Consider the following 20,357-nt stretch of genomic DNA (forward strand, 5'->3'; position numbering starts at 1 on the left):
TTATTGGGTAGTATTCTAAGGCTCCCTTGTTTGAAATTGTTTTGCGAAATGAGTATGATTTAAGAAAGAGTCAGTTTTTAAAGCCTGAAGGAACAGTTTTATTAGTTTGAAATATATCTGTAGTCTGAAGAGGTTATTAGTGCTGTTTGTATACAGATCCTTAATGAAGTATATGAGTGAATGAATATATAGACACTTGGCCAGGAATTTTTTTTAAAGATTTATTTATTTATTTGAAAGTCAGAGTTACTACACAGAGAGAGAAGAAGGGGCAGAGAGAGAGTTCCCCCATCCACTGGTTCACTCTACACTTCTCAGCAAAGGCTGGAGCTGTGCAGATCTGAAGCCAGGAGCCAGGAGCTTCTTCCGTTTCTCCCACATTAGCACAGGGACCGAAGGACTTGGGCCATCATCTAATGCTTTCCCAGCCCACAGCAGAGAGCTGGATCAGAAGTGGAGGAGCCGCATCTCGAACTTGCGTCCACATGGGATGCTGGCGCTGCAGGCAGTGGCCCCACCCACCAAACCAGAACGCTGGCCCTCAGCAATTAATAGATCTTAAGATCAGTACTTTGTTTAAAGATGTTAGATACCAAGATAGGCACAAATTTATTATAACAAATGAGATAGACTCTTATTTTGGTTGGATAAGACATAGTCATCATTTTTTGTTAGATGTGCTACATACCCCTGTAAAAAATCTGTTTCTATATTGTACTAGTATATAGGCAGAGTTTTTCTGGTTTAAGTAGTCATTTATATCTGCACATTAGTGTTCTGTTTTTTTTTTTTTTTGAGGAAGTGAGGATGTCTTCTTCATACCTCCATAATAAAATAGTTTCAAGAGTGCTTATACATGGCTGGTGTTTTCAATTGCGCCAACGCCACCTTGGTAGTTCTATGCTGTTTGGCACATTCGCATATCTTACCCAGAGGACATCTTAAGCTGTGTTAGTCTTTGATTCATAGGTTTTATTATGTGATTCAGGCAAGCCATCTTGTTAGCACTGCCTACTGTGTTCGCTCCTCATTGTTTGCTATTTTCTTATTTGTATGCAGAGAATACCATCCTGAAATATTTTCTTTAAAAGATTTATTTATTTATTTGAAAGGCAGAGAGAGAGAGAGAGAGAGAGAGAGATATCTTCCATCTGTAGGTTCACTCCCCAAATGGTTGCAACAGCTGGAGCTGGGCCACTCCAAAACCAGGAGCCTGGAGGTTCTTTCAGGTCTTCCACATGGGTACCAAGGCCCAAGGATTTCGTCCATCCTCCACTGCTTTCCCAGGCCATACCAGAGAGCTGGATTGGAAATGGAGCATCCAGGACTTGACCGGTGCCTATATAGAGGTCTGCACTGCAGGTGGCAATTTTACCTGTTATGCCACAGCTCTGGGCCCCATCTTGAAATCTTAAATTGTTCGCTTTATGCTGGTGTATTGGAATCTTTTTTTTTTTTTTTTTTTTTTTTTGCCAGTATACTAGTGTGCAGTCATATGAAAGGCACTGATAACAATCAATTGTGGATAATTGTGTGTTTAGGGTAAATGTATTTAAGAAAATGTTTTCTTGTACTTTGCGTACCTATTTAAATGTGTATTTTAATTATCCACAATGACAATGTTTAGAGCAGTTCATTCCTGTCATATATTTAGATGAACTGATTTTCTTTTTTTCTTATTAATTACAGAGGAAAGATTATACAGCATTAACAAAGTTCCTGCCTCCAAAACATGAATATGTGTTAGCTGTAAGAATGACTCCTATTCAATGCAAGCTCTATCAGTACTACTTAGATCACTTAACAGGTAACCAATATAATTAGTTTGTTGTTTTCTCTTTTCTTTATAGACATTTTTTATGAAGCATTTGTTCTTGAATCTTATCATGTTTGTTCTTTTTTCCACTTGAATAGAATAGGTATTCTTAAAAGCACAAAGTAGTTCTGTTAAAGAAGAATCAGTAGTATGAGGATACTTCAGCAAGTTTGTGGGAAATGTAAATAAAAGATAAGTTTATTTTGGTTTAAACATTTTTTCTATCCATGTATACAAAAATTTTTCAAAATTCATGAAAAACATGTTATGAAAAAATTATGCGCCACAATAATTTTATTGTAATTGTTTTCCACAACCACTTTGAAGTACCCTGACACTGTTGAAACCAAACTCAAGAAATAAACTGATGAAAAAACATACACAGTATATAGGAACAATTCCCTTAATTTATGAAAAAGTTTTATTTTAGGAAATCAGTAGAAGAAGGTGCATAGAATTTTGAGTATTTTCTTTTATTTTTTAAATTTTATTTAAATTATACAAGTTTCATGTATTTTGTATATTCAAATTTAGAAACATAATTATACTTCCCACTTTATCCTCCCTCCTGCCCAAGCTTCAACCCCTCTTCCTCCTCCTCCTTCCTTTCCCACTCTTAATTTTTACTGAGATCTACTTTTGGTTTACTTAATGATCGTCAAGTTGACCCTACAGTAAGTAAAAGAGTTCAACAAAAGAAGCATTGTTCTTCAATGGAAGAGACAAGGACTATTAAACAATCATTGTATCTCAAAATGTCCATTTCATTCCAAAACATTTTATGTACAGAGTGTTTTCCAAAAATGCTCAGCCACATTAATAATAAAAGACATGCAAATTAAGTCCATGTCATTGTTTTTCAGTTTTCAAGTTAACAATGGTTGAAGGTAAAACAAGGCAAAATGCAAGGCAGGGAATGTAGTATACTCTCCATGTTATGATAAAAATCTACACAAATGCTTAAAGTTCACCAAATCGTTTTCTGGGTGGTTTTGCTAAGTAGACTTTCATTTTTTGTGTTTTTTTTTTTGTGTACTTTCTAAAAATACACCAAATAGTTATTTTTTGGTTATCAGTAAACTTGCATGTGTGTCCCATTGTCTGCCTGAGGTTGTCCCTCTTCACACAACCAAACCAAGCCTGTGGTCTGGAGCGATTTATTTTTATTAAGATTTATTTATTTGAAAGGCAGAGAGAGACAGAGAGAGATGGGGAGGGAGAGATATGGAACTTTCATCCGCTGTTTATTCCCTAAATGCCTGTTGGCCGATTCGAAGCCAGGAGCCAGGCGCTTCTTCTGGGTCTCCTATGCAGGTGCAGGGGCCCAAGCACTTCGGCCTTCTTCTACTGCTTTCTTAGACTATAGGATTGGAAGTGGAGCAGCTAGGTCTCAAACTGGTGCCCATATGGGATACTGTGACAGCAGGCCGCAGCCTCACCCTCTACACCACAGTCCCAAACCCTGAAGTGACATTTCTTACTTGTTGGTTATTTATTATAGTACATTTCCCAAAATGATGTGCTAGGTTTGGTTGCAGGTTTGGGAAACCTTTCATCTGCCTATTTGGATATTCATTACATCATTTGTGGGCCTTACGAAATTATCAACTTAAAATTAGCCTGTTATGTGATTGCCTTGGCAGATTCCAGACCAAATGATCTTACATGGCCCGAAGGCCTGCTATTCTATACTCCTAGTTTAGGAGATAGGATTTAGAAGGTGTCTTCTCTATGTGAATTTTCACGCTTTTCTATGACATTTCTTTAAATATGGTAAACGGTTATAGTCTGTGTCTGGTCATTCCAGTATCTGAAATCCAAATTGTTCTCTTTTGTCTCTTTTATGTTTTTGTTGTATTTTAGGCATGCCACCTTGGTTCCTTGTGTGTTCTTTTTCATTTATTGTTATACTTTTGTTTTATGTAATATTTCTTTTTTTTTTTTTTGACAGGCATAGTTAGTGAGTGAGAGATAGAGAGAGAGGTCTTCCTTCTGTTGGTTAACCCCCCAAATGGCCACCACGGCCAGCGCGCTGCGCTGATCTGAAGCCAGGAGCCAGGTGCTTCCTCCTGGTCTCCCATGCGAGTATAGGGCCCAAGCACTTGGGCCATCCTCCACTGCCTTCCCGGGCCACAGCAGACAGCTGGACTGGAAGAGGAACAACAGGGCCAGAATCTGGCGCTGCAACTGGGACTAGAAGCCCGGGTACCGGTGCCGCAGGTGGAGGATTAGCCAAGTGAGCCGCAACACCGGCCTTGTTTTATGCATTATTTCTAACGTGTTTTTTTTTTTTTTTAATATTTCTTTCTTTATTTATTTGAAAGTCAGAGTTACACAGAGCGAGGAGAGGCAGAGAGAGAGGTCTTCCGACCACTGGTTCACTCCCCAATTGGCCACAATAGCCGGAACTGTACCGATCCTAAGGCAGGAGCCAGGAGCCTCCTCTGGGTCTCCCACGTGGGTGCAGGGGCCCAAGGACTTGGACCATCTTCCACTGCTTTCCCAGGCCATAGCAGAGAGCTGGAATGGAAGTGGAGCAACCGGGTGTTGAACCAGCGCCCACATGGGATGCGGGTGCTTCAGGCCAGATCATTAACCTGCTGCGCCACAGCGCCAGCCCCTCTAACATGTGTTTTTAAAAGGACTTGGGCTATATTCTACTGCTTTCCCAGGCCATTGCAGAGAGCTGGATCGGAAGTGGAGCAGCCAGGACTCAAACCGGTGCCCATATGGGATGCTGACACTGTAGGCAGTGGCATTACTCCCTATACCTCAGTGCTGGCTCCCGTCAAGGAGTTTTACAGTTTCATGTCTTTGTAATACATTTTGAGTTGATTTTTGATTACAGATCCTTATCTGTAATTTAAGATACGGATCCAGTTTTTTCTTTCATGTGGCTCTCCAGTTTCCCTGGCTTCATTTACTGAAGAGACATTTTTTTCTTCATGGTGAATTTGTTAAGCATTAGTTGATTGAATACATTTGGGTTTATTTCTGGGATCTCTTCTGTTTCATTCTGTCTGTAATGGCAGCACCACACTGTTTTGATTACTATTGCTTTGCAATATACGTTGAAATAGGAAAATGTTATGTCTTCAAATTTTTCATAAATTTTACTTGCTACTAGAGATCTTTTGTGGTTTCATATTAGTTTTACAATTCTTCTTCCCATCCCCAAGAAGAATGCCACTGGACTTTTTATAAGGATTTTATTGAATGTATATATTATTTGGGCTAGTGTAGACATACTAATAATATTAATTTTGCTAATCCAAAGAACAGGGTACCATTTCATTTATTTGTATCTTTAGTACTTTTCTATTTTTTATTTTTTATTTTTTTTGAGAGGCAGAGTGGACAGTGAGAGAGAGAGAGAGAGAGGTCTTCCTTTGCCGTTGGTTCACCCTCCAATGGCCGCCGCGGCTGGCGCACTGCGCTGATCCAAAGCCAGGAGCCAGGTGCTTCTCCTGGTCTCCCATGGGGTGCAGGGCCCAAGGACGTGGGCCATCCTCCACTGCACTCCCTGGCCACAGCAGAGAGCTGGCCTGGAAGAGGGGCAACCAGGATGGAATCCGGCGCCCCTACCGGGACTAGAACCCGGTGTGCCAGCACCACAAGGTGGAGGATTAGCCTAGTGAGCCGCGGCGCCGGCCCTCTTTAGTACTTTTCATCATTTTTAAGTGAACAGATCTTTCATGTCATTGGTTAAATTTGTTTGTAAGTATTTTCTTTTCATGCTGTAATAAATGAAATTTGTTTTGGATAAGATGTTATTGATGTAAAGAAGTCACAATGATTTTCCTTTTTTGGTTTTTGTTCTGTAACTTTACTGAATTCATTTATTAGTTTTAATAGTTTTTTAGTAGAATTCCATTTTTACTTAAAGATTTTATATATTTGAGATGTAGAATTACAGACAGACAGAGGGAGACACCGAGAGGAAGGTCTTCCATCCACTTGTTCATTCCCCAAATGACTGCATCAGCCGGAACTGGGCCGATCCAAAGGCAGGAGCTGGGAGCTTCTTCCAGGTGTCCCGTTCAGGTGCTGGGACCTAAGGACTTAGGCTATGTTCTGCTGCTTTCCCAGGCCACAGCAGAGAGCTGGATTGGAAGTGGAGCAGCCAGGACATGAACTGGCACCTATATACGATGCTGCTGCCACAGGCAGAAGCTTAGCCTACTACACTGCAGTGATGGCCCATAGTGTGTGTGTTTTTTTTTTTTTTTTTTTTTTTTTTTTTTTTTTTTTTGCATATAGGATCATGTCCTGTGCAAAAAGGGATAATTTTACTTCTTCTTTTCTAATTTGATTTGATTTCCCCTGTTAATTTTTCCTTTATCTAATTGCTCTTACTAGTGCTTGTAGTATTGTTTTATTTAAATTTTTTTACGGATTTATTTATTTATTTGAAAGAGCTACACACAGAAAGAAGGAGAGGCAGAGAGAGACAGAGAAAGTTCTTCCATCTGCTGGAAGACCAGTCACGCGCAACAGCTGGAGCTGCGCCGATTCTAAGCCAGGAGCTTCTTCCGGGTCTGCCACGCAGGTACAGAAGCCCAAGAACTTGGGCCATGTTCTGCTGCTTTCCCAGGCCATAGCAGAGAGTTGGATAGAAGTGGAGCAGCCGGAACTTGTACTGGCGCCCATGTCGGATGCCAGTACTGAAGGCAACAGCTTAATCCACTGTGCTACAGTGCCAGCCCTAGTACTGTTTTAAATAGAAGTGATTAGTGTCCTCACTCTTCTTTTGTTCCAGATATTAGAATGCTTTCAGTTTTTCCCTGTTGATTATGTTTTAACTGTTTTGCTCTCATAAATGGCTTTTAGTCTGGCGCCCGTGGCTCACTTGGCTAATCCTCCACCTGCGGCGCCGGCACCCTGGGTTCTAGTCCTGGTTGGCACGCCGGGTACTAGTCCCGGTCACTCCTCTTCCAGTCCAGCTCTCTGCTTTGGCCTGGGAAGGTAGTGGAGGGATGGCCCAGGTGCTTGGGTCCCTGCACCCACATGGGAGACCGGGAGGAAGTACCGGCTCCTGGCTTTGGATTGGCGCAGTGCTGGCCATAGTGGCCATTAGGGAAATGAACCAACGGTCTACAAATTTCTCTCTGTCTCTCTCTCACTGTCTAACTCTGCCTGGCAATATATATAAAAAAGTCGCTTTTATTCTACTGAAGAAATTTCTTTACCTGTTTATTTTTTTATCATGAAATCTTTATGTGATTTTTATTATTTCATTTGATTAGTGTGATATATATCATTATTGCATATGCCATACCAGTCTTTTATCCTAGGATTAAATCCTCCTTGGTCATGGTGTGTAAACTCTTTGATGTGTTCCATTAGATTTACTAGTAATTTATTGAGGACTTTTTTGTATGTAACATTGGTTTATGGTTTTCTTGCAGTATATTTGTTCAGCTTTTGTGTCAGGGTAATGCTGGCCTCGTAAAATGAGTTTGGAAATATTTCTTCTAATACCTTTTTTTGTTAAAGATTTATTAATTTATTTGAAAGTCAGAGTTATGGAGAGAGAGAGAGAGAGAGAGAGAGACCCCAATCGATTGCTCCGAATCCAGGAACCAGGAGCCTCCTCTGGGTCTCCCCCACGGGTACAGCGTTCCAATGACTTGGGCCATCTTGTACTGCTTTCCCAGACCATAGCAGAGAGCTGGATCGGAAGTGGAGCAGTCGGGACTTGAACTGGTGCCCATATGGGATGCTGGCAACTGCAGGCTGTGGCTTCCCTTGGTAAGCCACAGTGCCGGCCCCTCCCTCTAATTCAAGTTTTAGGTAGCTTGTTATTAGTTCCTCTTTGGTAGAATTTATCTGCGAAACAGTCTGATTCTGGGCTCCTCTTTGTTGGAAGGATTTTGCTTGATTAATTTTCTTTATTTGTAATTAGTCTCTTCTGGCTATTTTTTTCTTTAGACCCAATGTTGGTAGGTTGTTTGTAGGAATTTATTTCCTGTAGTTTTCCAGTTTGTTGGTAAATAATTATAATATGGCTTTATGACCATTTTTATTTCTGAGGCTTCAGTTGAAAAGGTAATATATTCTCATTTCTGATTTTATTTATTTGAATCTCTCTCAGTGTGGCTAAGGCTATGTCAACTTTGCTTTTTTCTAAGAATACCTCTAAATTTTTTTTTTCTATAGTTTGATTTATTTCTGCTCTGATCCCTATTTTCTTTTTTTAGCTATCACATAAGGAAGAATTTGAGGTTTAACATGAAAGCACACAAAATTTGTATAAACACAAATCCATATTGAGTCATAACAGATAGCAAACAACAAAGTAAAAACAAAACTAATTGACACTTATTCACAGTTGGACACATTTGTGCCTTGTACACTAGAAAGTCTTTTACAAAATAATCATCTTAGAAGATCAGTCTTCCGTTCCTTACTGCAATATGAGTTTCTTTAGCATCTCCTGTTTTCTCCAGAGCCCTCCTTTAGTAAAGCTATTAATTGTTTTGGTGATTGCCACCCCCTCAATGCCTTGCCTGAAGTGCTCTGTTGACCACTGTAATCTGCATATTCCTATCCATAGTTTCATAATAGTTACTAAATCCTTGGTTCTAGTTTTGGCACTGACCTCTTCTACCAGCTGCAGCACCTCTTTCTCCTTTTTGTTGTTGCTGCCTATATACCTCTTTGGGTTGTGCAACTTTGATTTCACACTTCCCAGTACCAATTTAATTGTATCTGCTTTCCAACAATTTCTTTATTTGGGGAGTGAACCAGCATATGGAAAATCTCCCTAACCCTCCCTCTCCCCCTCTGTAACTCTCTTTCCCACATATAAATCTTAAATAAAAAAAAGAATACATGTAACAGAAGAGCAAAAAGAAATATGTGGTGTATATTGTGGTACAACAGGTTAACCCGTCCTATTGTGACTCCTGCATATTCTAATGGAGTGCCTAAATTTGAGTCACAGCTACTCTGCTTGTGATCCACCTTCTGGGAGACCGCAGATGATGGCTCAAATACATGGCTCCTACCACTAATGTGGGAGACATATTTAGTTCCCTGGCCCATCCCATGCTGTAGGGAGCATTTGGAGGGTGAAACAGCAGGTGGAAGCTGCCTTTGGCACTCTCTCTCCCTTTGAATTACTGTGAAAAGAAGGAAAAGTAAAAAAAAGATTAACAAGGGCCTGCATTGTGGTACAGTGGATTGAGTCATCACTTGCAACAATAGCAAACCATGTGATCACTGGTTTGAGTCTTGGCTAATTCATTTCCACTCTACCACCCTCCTAAATGCAACTGGTAAATCAGGTGATGATAACCCAAGTACTTGGGACCCTGCAACCACCTTGGGAGACTCAGATGGAGTTCAGACTCCTGGCTCTGGCCTAGGCTGGGCCCATATTCTGGGCGTGAATTAGTGGGTGGAAGATCTGTGTCTGTGTCTGTCGTTCTCTATTGCTCTTGAAAATAAGTAAATAAAACTTTTTAGGACAAACAAAAATAGAGAAAATCTTTGAAACCAACAATGGGTTCTTTGAGGCTATTAACATAATTGATTAGCTGTGTTTCAAAAAGTAACACAGACAACACAATAAATCAAGACATGATAAATATTTTAAGAAACTGCTATGAATAGCTGAATTCTGGGAAATTAGATCGTTCATTTTTATAGCAATGATTTCTGTTTTTCAAAATGGAAATATACCTTTTAGCAGAATAGCAATCACAGATTTTTATGAAGTTTTATTATTGTTTCCTGTCTTTACTGAATTTTTTCCCATCACTTATGGAAGCAGGACTTAACAGCATTTAGAACTATGGCTAAGAAAATATATAATTACTTGAATGCTGTTTTTTTCTTTTCAATTAGGTGTGCTCTTTTTTCATTCCACCAGAAATTTTAAAATTAATGAAATATGTATTCATTTCCTTTTCATTGTAGTTTTAAGAATAGTACTCTGAAATTATTATGAAAATAACAAAGCAAATGTTTGCATCTTGTACTTCAAAAACAATTTTTAAAATTAAACTTTTTGGGGACTGCGCTTTGGCACAGTGGGTTACAACCCTGGCCTGAAGCGCTGGCATCCCATATGGGCGCTGGTTCTAGTCCTGGCTGTTCCACTTCCGATCCAACTTCTGCTATGGCCTGGGAAATCAGTAGGAGATGGCCCAAGTCATTGGGCCCCTGCACCCACGTTTGAGACCTGGAAGAAGCTCCTGGCTCCTGGCTCCTGGCTCCGGATCCGCACAGTTCTGGCCATTGCAGCCATCTGGGGAGTGAACCAGTGGATGGAAGACCTTTCTCTCTGTCTCTGCCTCTCTCTGTAACTCTGTCTTTCAAATAAATAAAATAAATCTTTAAGAAAATTATACTTTTTGAATAAGTGTAGTTGTAGAGAATCGCTAGCTAAAGGACAGTCTATATGGAGCAAAACTTTACCTATAACATGAGTTTGTAATTGAAGGTGGATATAATTTAGAGGTGTATAAAAACCTGAATAAGAACGGCAGCATTTTTTTTCCAATTATGAGTATAGGCAATTAGACTATAGTAGTATTAGTGACAACTAACTTCTTCACCAAAGAAGTCAGGGATATTTTTTACCCTGTGTTACTAATGTCTTGAAATTATTTATGTTCATCAGTACTCAAAGTTCTAGGTACTCAATAGACTTACTGCTTTATGTATATTGTTACTTCACTATTTTCAAAAGTCACATATGTTTTGTACCATACATTTGTCCTTTAGTAGTTTGATAACTTTTATATGATCAGCTTATTTCATAATCTCATTTATTTTATGTGTTTTAATCTATTTCTAAAAAACAGAGTTTGTAAGCTTCTTCACATTGCCAATACCTGCTATCACATTTAAGGTTAAAGACCTGTAATCTAGAAACACCATGGGTAAAACAGAGAATTCTCGTATATTAAAGTTTTGTTTTTTTGTTTTTTTTTTATTTGAGCAGGTGTAGGTAATAGCAGTGAAGGCGGAAGAGGAAAGGCAGGTGCAAAACTTTTCCAAGATTTTCAGATGTTAAGTAGAATCTGGACTCATCCTTGGTGTTTACAGCTGGACTATATTAGCAAAGAAAATAAGGTAAATGAGGTAACCTAAAAATTGTTGAAAAGGTATTTTTTGGAGGTAGTGTATGCTTAGGGAAGAGTTTCTGTTGCTTTTTTGTGTATTAATTCTAAATTTTTTTCTAGTTCATTTCAATATGTCTTGAATGCATTATGATTTCAGGAAGTGTTAAATGTTAATCTTTTATTGAGCCCAGTCTATAAAGCTTAAAATGATTTTACACTTGTGTAAGTTGTAAAAATAGTTCATCAGTTGACCCCGCTTCTCCTAATGTTCACATCTTGCATAATTATAGTAAATTGATCAATACCAAGAAATTTAACTGTGGTATAAAACTATTAACTAAAAATCAAACTTTATTTGGGTCTCATTAATGTTTGTACTTAAGTTTTTTTTCTTTTTCATGATCCATTCCGGGTGCACCACCCCCACCACCATTATATAATAGTCTTATCTGCCATGTCTCTCTAAAATCTATGATAGTTCTTCAGTCCTGCATTACTTCATGTCAATTAACTTATGATTAAGGGAAATAAACATCACTATAATTCCTCATATAAATTGACATAAATTATTAAAACGTGTCTTTTTTTCTGTAGGGATATTTTGATGAAGACAGTATGGATGAATTTATAGCTTCAGATTCAGATGAGACCTCCATGAGTTTAAGCTCCGATGATTATACAAAGTAAATTGAGTACTTTTTGTACCCTGTATTGACACATTTAAAACTCCTTCTTACTCATTGTCCTCTGATGATTGGCATTTGTCTATTTCCTATACTTTCTTACAATCTGAGTTTTCCCCTTTTTTTAGAAAGAAGAAAACAAAGGGAAAAAAGGGGAAAAAAGATAGTAGCTCAAGTGGAAGTGGCAGTGACAATGATGTTGAAGTGATTAAAGTATGGAATTCAAGGTCTCGAGGAGGTGGTGACGGAAATGTGGATGAAACAGGAAACAACCCTTCAGTTTCTTTGAAGCTGGAAGAAAGTGAGTCTAAAGAATGTGGCCTTTATACATGATGATTTAGAAAATGTCATGTTATTAGTCCTTTTTTTAGTTATTTGTTGTCTTTACTGGTTGACTCAAAGGAATTTATTTCCTTAATTGATGAGTCTAGGATAATGAGGTACACATCATTACAACAAATATCTGATTTTTTACACTTTAAGGTATAGAAATTGCATGTATTTTCTATAAACAGATTGAGGAATCTTTCAGTTTATACTCATAAGATGAACCTTACACTAAGTAAAGAATTCAACAGATAGTATGGAAAAAAATAACCACTATTCCTCAACAGTAGAGACAAAGGTTCTAACAAATCATTGAGTTTCAAAATGTCAGTTACACTCATAGATTACCTTTTATGTACTGTATTAGTTATTGCATGTCAGAGAAAACATATGATATTTGTCTTTTTGGGACTGGCTTATTTCACTAAGTATAAAGGTGTCTAATTGCATCTATTGTGTTGAAAATGACAGGATTTCATTCCTTTTTACCCATAGTGTATGTATACCTTAGTTTCTTTATCCAGTCACCAATTGATGGACATCTAGGTTAATTCTATATCTTGGCTTTTGTGAATTGACCTGCAATGAACATAGGGGTACAGATAACTCTTTCATATGCTGATCTAATCTGCTTTTAATAACTTCCCATGAATGGTATTGCTGGGTCATATGGTAGGTTTATATTCAGCTTCCTGAGGTATCTCCATACCGTCTTCCATAGTGGCTGTCCCAGTTTACCCTTCCACCAACAGTGATTAGGTTACCCTTTTCTCCACATACTTGCCAGCATATGTTGTTTGTTGATTTCTGTATGAGAGCCATTCTGGGGTGAACTGAAAGCTCATTGTGGTTTTGATTTGTATTTCCCAGATGTCTAGTGATCCTGAACATTTTTTCGTGCATCATAAATAATCATTACTGTGTAACTTTTTTTAAAAGATTTTATTTACTTTTTATTTGAGAGGTAGAGTTATAGACAGTGAGAGGTAGAGACAGAGAAAAAGATCTTCTTTCCAATGATTCACTCTCCAAATGGCTGCAATGGTCAGAACTGTGCTGAACCAAAGCCAGGAGCCAGGGGCTTCTTCCGGGTCTCCCATGCTGTTGCAGGAGCCCAAGGACTTGGGCCATCTTCTACTGTTCAGCAGAGAGCTGGATTGGGAGTGGAGCAACTGGGACTAGAATTGGCGCACATATGGGATGTCAGCGCCGCAGGAGGATGTCCCTGGCCACATTACTGTGTAACTTTAGAAAGAAATCCCTTTCCTGTAGTACATGTAAGAGGGGCCGATGCTGTGGCGCAGTGGGTTAACGCCCTGGCCTGAAGCGCTGGCATCCCATATGGGCGCCGGTTCTAGTCCTGGCTGCTCCTTTTCCGATCCAGCTCTCTGATATGGCCTGGGAAAACAGCTGAAGATGGCCCAAGTCCTTGGCCCCTGTACCCACGTGGGAGACCCAGAGGAAGCTCCTGGCTCTTGGCTTCAGATTGGCGCAGCTCTGGCCATTACAGCCATCTGGGGAGTTTTCCATAGGACGGAAGACCTATCTCTCTCTGCCTCTCCTCTCTCTGTGTAACTCTGACTTTCAAATATACAAATAAATATTTTTTAAAAAAAGTACATGTAAGAAAGACTGAATAAGAAATATTAAGTGGTCATATATTATAGAAGGTATATTAAATAAGTAGATGGCTTGGGTCTGGTGCTGTGGTGTACACATAAAGCTGCCACCTGCAGTGCTGGCATCCCATATGGGCGCCAGTTTGAGTCCTGGCTGCTCCACTTCTGATTCAGCTCTCTGCCATGGCCTGGGAAAGCAGTGGAAGATGGCCTAAGTCTTTTGTGCCCAGAATCCACATGGGAGACCTGGAAGAAGCTCCTGACTCCTGGCTTCACATTGGTACAGCCCTGAACATTGCAACCATTTGGAGAGTGAACCAGCAGATGGAAGACTTTGCTCTGTCTCTGCCTCTGCTTCTTTGTTGCTCTGCCTTTCAAATAAATAAATAAATCTATAATTAAAAATAAGTAAATGACTCTGAGGTATAATAATATTATTATTTTTTTTTGACAGGCAGAGTGGATAGTGAGAGAGAGAGAGAGAGAAAGGTCTTCCTTTGCCGTTGGTTCACCCAACAATGGCTGCCGTGGCCAGCGCGCTGTAGCTGGCGCACCGCGCTGATCCGATGGCAGGAGCCAGGTGCTTCTCCTGGTCTCCATGCGGGTGCAGGGCCCAAGCACTTGGACCATCCTCCACTGTACTCCCTGGCCACAGCAGAGAGCTGGCCTGGAAGAGCAGCAACCGGGACAGAATCTGGCGCCCCGACCGGGACTAGAACCCGGTGTGCCGGCGCTGCAAGGCGGAGGATTAGCCTAGTGAGCCGCAGCGCCGGCCTATAACATTATTTTACTACATCATTTTCATTTCAAAGAACTCCCGTTTTAATTCTTCAGCATTAACTTTCTGATTTTTCTGAGAAATAGCATTTTAAATAAGTCATTTAAGTTTACCTTACAGTATCCTCATTTCTGTGCTAGTGTTTTATTAAGAGGAAATTTTTCTGTCTATAAATTCCTTCGAAGTATTAGATTTATTATTTATTAGAGTAAGCTTAACTGGTAAACATTTACATTTTAAAGTTTATATAATTTTTCGCATGGGTATTCTGTTAATCACTAATGTACCATATTTATTCATTCAGCAAATATTTGAGTGCTTACATATGCCAGGTACTGTTTTATAAGCTCAGGTTAAATGCATGAACAAAATGCATTCTTGGAGCTTACTATTTGTCTTAGTCCATTTTCTGTTGCTGTAATATAATGCCTGGTACTGGATGCTTTATAAAAAACGAAGTTTGTTTTGGGTTGCAGTTGTGGAGGCTGGGGATTTAAAAGATTCGGCAGTTGCATCTAGTGATGGCCTATGCAGTGTCAATTTAAGAGAAGTAGATGTGTGTGTGAGAAAGGCAAAAGCTGTGGGGTAGCCTTGCTGTATAACAATTGCTGTCCTTGTGACCGGCGCTGTGGTATAATGGGTAATGCAGTGCCGGCATCCCATATGGGCACTGGTTTGAGTCCTGGCTGCTCCACTTCCGAACCAGCTCTCTGCTATAGCCTGGGAGAGCAGTAGAAGATGGCCCAAGTCCTTGGGCCCCTGCACCCATGTGGGAGACCTGGAAGAAGCTCCTAGCTCCTGGATTTGGATTGGCGCAGCTCCGGCCATTACGGCCAATTGGGGAGTGATCCAGCAGAAGGAAGACCTCTCTCTCTGCTTCTCTCTCTGCCTCTTTTTCTGTCTCTTTGTAACTCTGACTTTCAAATAAATAAATAAATCTTTAAAAAAAAATTGCTGTCCTGAGGAAAGCATTCATCCATCTTATAGTGTAATTATCTCTTTTTTTTTTCTTTTTTGCCTGGGAGAGTTAGACAGTGAGAGAGAGGGAGACAGAGAGAAAGGTCTTCCTTCCGTTGGTTCACTCCCCAAATGGCCACCACGGCTGGCGCTACACCGATCCGAAGCCAAGAATCAGGTGTTTCCTCCTGGTCTCCCATGCGGGTGCAGGGCCCAAGGACCTGGGCCTTCCTCCACTGCACTCCTGGGCCACAGCAGAGAGCTGGACTGGAAGAGGAGCAACCGGGACAGAATCTGGCACTGCAGGCAGAGGATTAGCCAAGTGAGCTGCGCTGCCAGCTGTCTCATACCTCTTAAAGTCTCTACTACTGTAGTGCTCTTTTTTTTTTTCTTTTGCATATTTGAAAGGCAGAGACAGAGTGAGAGCAATCTCCCATGGACTGTTTTGTTCTTCAAATGCACGTCATAATTGGGGCTGAGCCAGGCCAAAACTGGGAGTTGGGTATTCAGTCTGGGTCCCTCCCATGTGTAACTGGGCTCCAACCACTTAGCCATCACCAGCTGTTTGCACATTAGCAGTAAGCTAGCATAGGGAATGTAGCTGGTACTCAAACCCAGGTATTCTGAAAAGACATGTAGACATTGCAAGTGTTGTCTTAACCACTGTGCCAAATACCTGCCCCTACCATATCTCAACAAAAAATGTTGTTTCGAATCAAATTTCTCCCATTTCAGACGTTACAAACCACAGCGCTATTCTGTCTAGTATACGTACACTTAATGTGTTTTTTTTTTTAAATATTTTATTTATTTATTTATTTTGAAAGTCAGTGTTACACATAGAGAGGAGGTGGGGGGGGCAGTCCTCCATCCGCTGTGTCACTCCCCAATTGGCCACAACAGCCGGGGCTGTGCCTGTTCAAAGCCAGGAGCTTCTTCCAGGTCTCCCTCGTGGGTGCCGGGGCCCAAGCACTTGGGCCATCTTCTACTGCTCTCCCAGGCCATAGCAGAGAGCTGGATGGGAAGTGGAGCAGCTGGGACTCTAACCAGCGCCCATATGGGATGCCGGCACTGTAGTTGGCGGCTGTGCCGCAGTGCCGGCCCCACACTTAATGCTTTTAATGATTGGATAGTTTCTTTTTAAATCTACAGTGTTTCTTGTCAATGCAATAACAGATCATTTATTTACTTAAAATACATCAAGTATTTAAGGATGAAGGTATATAAGGTATTTCAACAGTTGTAGAAAGTAGAACTGAAAAATAAATTCATTTTGATACAAAAAACTTTTGAAATCCAAATTTATTTTGATAGAAATCCAAGTGAAAAGTTTTATGAAAAGACTAAACAGGGATTTGAAACTTTTTTGCACCAAAATGGACTTTATCTTTTATTTTTTTATGAACTTTTTAAAGCCCTGTCTTACTTTTCTATTTGTTTTTACTTTCTTTTTAAAAATTTATTTATTTATTTTAAAAGGCAAAATTAGAGAGGGTGAAATAGAAAGAGAGATCGAGAGAGCACGTGCTTCCATCTACTGATTCATTCCCTAAATGGCTTCAATGGTCAGGGCTAGGCTAGGATAAAGCCAGGAACCTACAACCTTAACTGGGTCTTCCACATGGGTGCAGAGGCCCAGAACCTTATGGCACCTTCTGCTGATTTCCAGGCTAATTAGCAGGGAGCTGGATTGGAAGTGATATATTCGAGACTCCAGCCAGTGCCCATATGGGATGTGGACATCTTACATGGCAGCCCAACCTGCTGTGCCACACCACTTGCCCCCTCCCCCTTTAAGATTTATTTATTTATTTGAAAGGCAGAGTTACAGAGAGGCAGAGGCAGAGAGATAGAGAGAGGTCTTCCATCTGTTGATTCACTCTCCAAATGGCCACAGTGGCCAGAGTTGGGCCGACCTGGCACCAGGAGCCAGGAGCCTCTTCTGTGTCTTCCATGCAGATGTAGGGGCCATAGGACTCAGAGCATCTTCTGCTGCTTTCCCAGGCTATAGCAGAGAGCAGGATCAGAATTGGAGCAGCTGAGACTTGAACTGGTGCTAGCACTATAGGTTGTCGCTTTACTGACTGTGCTATAGTGCCAGCCCCTTTCCTTTGATTTGATCAAGCAGGTACTTAGTGAAATCATTTGTTATGTATGTGCATGTACATGTATTATGTATATATATGTGTGTGTATATATATATGTACACACTTCCCTCAGTTGCAACAGAAATTCACAATCCATGTGGATGATAAAATAAGAAAATTCACAATGCTGTATCTGTAAGTTTTAATTTCCTTCAGGCATAAATGGTGATATTACATGTCTAATAAGTATATAATAACATGTCTAATAAATATACCTACATTAATTTAAAAAGACATTATTGCTACAAATGCAAGTCATCTGAACCTGCACTGAGTCATAGTCTTTCAACTGGTAGACTCTTGCCATGCTGTGTAAGGCCACTGACTTCCTTGATATGGGTGATGATTGCTGAAGGTTAGGCTGTGTATGACACTTTCTTAAAATTTGATAATGAATTTTGCTCCATCTACTGACCTGTTTTTTGATGCATGTTTTCACAGCAGAACTTAATGCTATAGCAATTTGATAGTATTTTACCCACAATAGAAATTTTAATATTGGAATCAATCCTCTCCAACCCTTCCACTTTGTCATCAATTTCTTTTATGTAATATTCTGAGCTCTTGTTATCATTTAAGCATTTTTACCAGGAATGTATTCCATCTCAAGAAACTTTCTTCTTTCTTGATCCACAAGAATCAACTCAGGTTTCATTTTTAGTTACTTTCGACTGGTTTGAAATCTCACAAAGTCATATGTGAGATTTGGGGTCACCTGCTTCCAAACTCCCGTTAATGTTGATATGTTGACCTTCTCTCATGAATCATTAATGTTCTTAGTGGCATTATGCAAGGAGGGGTGGGAGGGGGGAGGACTTCTATCCGCTGGTTCACTCCCCAATTGGCTGCATTGATCGGAACTGTGCCAATCCGAAGCCAAGAGCCAGGAACTTCCTCTGGTTCTCCCATGCGTGTGCAGGCTCTAAAGGACTTGGGCCATCTTCCACTGCTTTTCCAGGCCATAACAGAGAGCTGGATCAAAAGTGGAGCAGCTGGGACTCAAACCGGTTCCCATAGGGGATGGCGGCACTGCAGGTGGTGATTTTTTCTTCTAAGCCACAGTGCCAGCCCCTCTCTCAGGTTTCACATATAGAATGTTGAGTCATTGTTTTCTTGAAGCTCAAGTTTGCTTTAAAGAGTTCTTTTGAGTTCTGCATCTCGGAGTTTGCAGCTATCATTTGCTGTCTTATAAGTTTTTTTGTTTCTCAGATGAAGTCATAGTTCCATGAAGTTGCTTGATGCTTGTTTGTATATGACATCATCTGTGTATCGAAAAATTAGGTACTTTTTGCATTTTGTATAATCTTTTTTATGCCTGTTCTTTTAGAAATTTTAAACATTCTGCTTATTTTCTCTGAGTCTGCGGGTACTTCAGCTATTTCAGCCCTAGATGACACCCTATTTCAATGTTTCTCCGACTCTGCTGTTGTAATTTTATCTCTATTTCACCACTAGAGGGCGTTCCATCCCAGATTTATTGCTAATCTGCATTTGGAAGTGATATTTAGATTGAATTAGAAGTGTCTAAAAAAGGTTTGCCTATCTCTACACCTCTTTGCCTGGATCTGGAATTTTGCCCGGATATCTCATCCACAGACATTGGCCTATAGTCAGACACCATAGAATTATGCCTGGCTCTGGTCCTCACTGTGTAGGGACTGGCCCCCGGTTTCCTCTGTAATGAATTGACACTCACCCCCCCTTCTCTTCTCTCAGATGGTCAGCTATTCTGTCCATATTTTGCTGCCTGAAGTTGGAGGAAGAATGAGGTGGGCAGTGCTGTGGCAACCAATGCCATATTAGATCACACTCAGAGCTCACAGCCAGTGAGACCTGCACAGTCCTTGGGTAGGACCCAGGCCCATGCTGCTGTGGGCTGCCTTATGTTGAGATGGTGTAATGGTTTGTGTCTACTACATTTGATGCTGGAATTTAAGTCTGACAGACTGGTACCACAGGTTTCTACTTGGCACTGGGACGAGTCCAGAGGCTCTGTCTGCAGTTGCTGACCTGATGGAGACCATTGGGATCTGCCCAGTTTTAGGATTTGCTAGCTCAACACTAGGTCCCGACACTAGTCCTGGGATCACTTTTATGCTCTACTTTCCAGTAACTGAAGCCTTGTTCCTTGCTGTCTCTTGTTGGATGAGAACTAATAGAGATAGTCCCTTGGCAACCCAGGCTTAAATTAAACCATGTCACACTGGCTATGATAAAGGGCAAAACATGAGACCATCCTACTGGGGTGCAGGTCCAAAGACTCCACCTGTGACTGTCATACTGAAGATAGGGGACTTTGGGCTCTATTTGTTGCTCAGTCTCACTGTGACAGGTCTGACCTGAGCTCTAAGGCAATGCCCTATGCTCAGTTTTTTTTACCCTAATCCTCTTCGAATGAAATCTAACTCTTCCCTTTCAACCTGAGATTGGCAGAGTAGTGGTAGAAGCAGTCCCTTTACCACCCAGGCTAATACTAAGCTGACTCACATGGGTTTCTCAGCCACAGAGATGGGCATAGTCCCTGGGGTGTGTGTTAGGCCTGCATTCAGCTGGCTTAGCACTCAAACTCTAAACATGAGTCTTTCCAAACTCAGGCACAGATTTCTGCTTGTTGCTGGGGCAGTTGTGGAGGCTATATCTGTGAGCTCTTGCCTTGGGGATAGGGAACTTTGGACTGTATCTGATGCTGAGTCTCACTGCAGTAATGGAGCTCTAAAGGTAAGTCTTATATTCACTTCCCTACCCTGCTTCTCCAGCACCTGGAATTCTTGCTTCATTTTCCTGAGTATGGGGAAGGAGTGGTTAGAGGTAGTCCCTTTGTTCTCTGATCCAGAGACTCAGTCTGCAGGTGCTGACCTGGGAGAAGGAGTCAAGGGGCCCTGATACTAGGTTATACTGTTGCTGGTTTGGTACTGCGTTTCAAGTGGAAGGTTTGGATTTAATTCCTTCTCCTTCC

The 20,357-nt window shown here is 40.7% G+C and overlaps 1 protein-coding gene across 39 annotated transcripts in view; it reads left to right on the forward strand.

The window, feature by feature from the left end:
* Window positions 1-20,357, forward strand: part of ATRX (ATRX chromatin remodeler) — a 201,839-nt gene that overhangs the window by 108,858 nt on the left and 72,624 nt on the right. For 35 of the 39 annotated variants that reach the window (XR_011385580.2, XR_011385579.2, XR_016228266.1 and 32 more), the window contains 4 exons: window positions 1,690-1,807; window positions 10,767-10,900; window positions 11,485-11,573; window positions 11,702-11,874. Coding sequence is in view for 36 of the 39 variants with exons in the window: in XM_089324715.1 (XP_089180841.1) it covers window positions 1,690-1,807; window positions 10,767-10,900; window positions 11,485-11,573; window positions 11,702-11,874 (514 nt within the window). In the remaining 3 variants the exon portion in view is untranslated. Of the gene's footprint in view, window positions 1-1,689; window positions 1,808-6,232; window positions 6,453-10,766; window positions 10,901-11,484; window positions 11,574-11,701; window positions 11,875-20,357 lie in introns of those variants that run through there. The other 4 variants (XM_051827347.3, XM_051827350.3, XM_051827355.3 and 1 more) reach the window with 2 other exon arrangements.

This window comes from Oryctolagus cuniculus, chromosome X, assembly GCF_051225735.1.
Source record: "Oryctolagus cuniculus isolate XC-2025 breed Fujian yellow rabbit chromosome X, ASM5122573v1, whole genome shotgun sequence".
NCBI lineage: Eukaryota > Metazoa > Chordata > Mammalia > Lagomorpha > Leporidae > Oryctolagus > Oryctolagus cuniculus.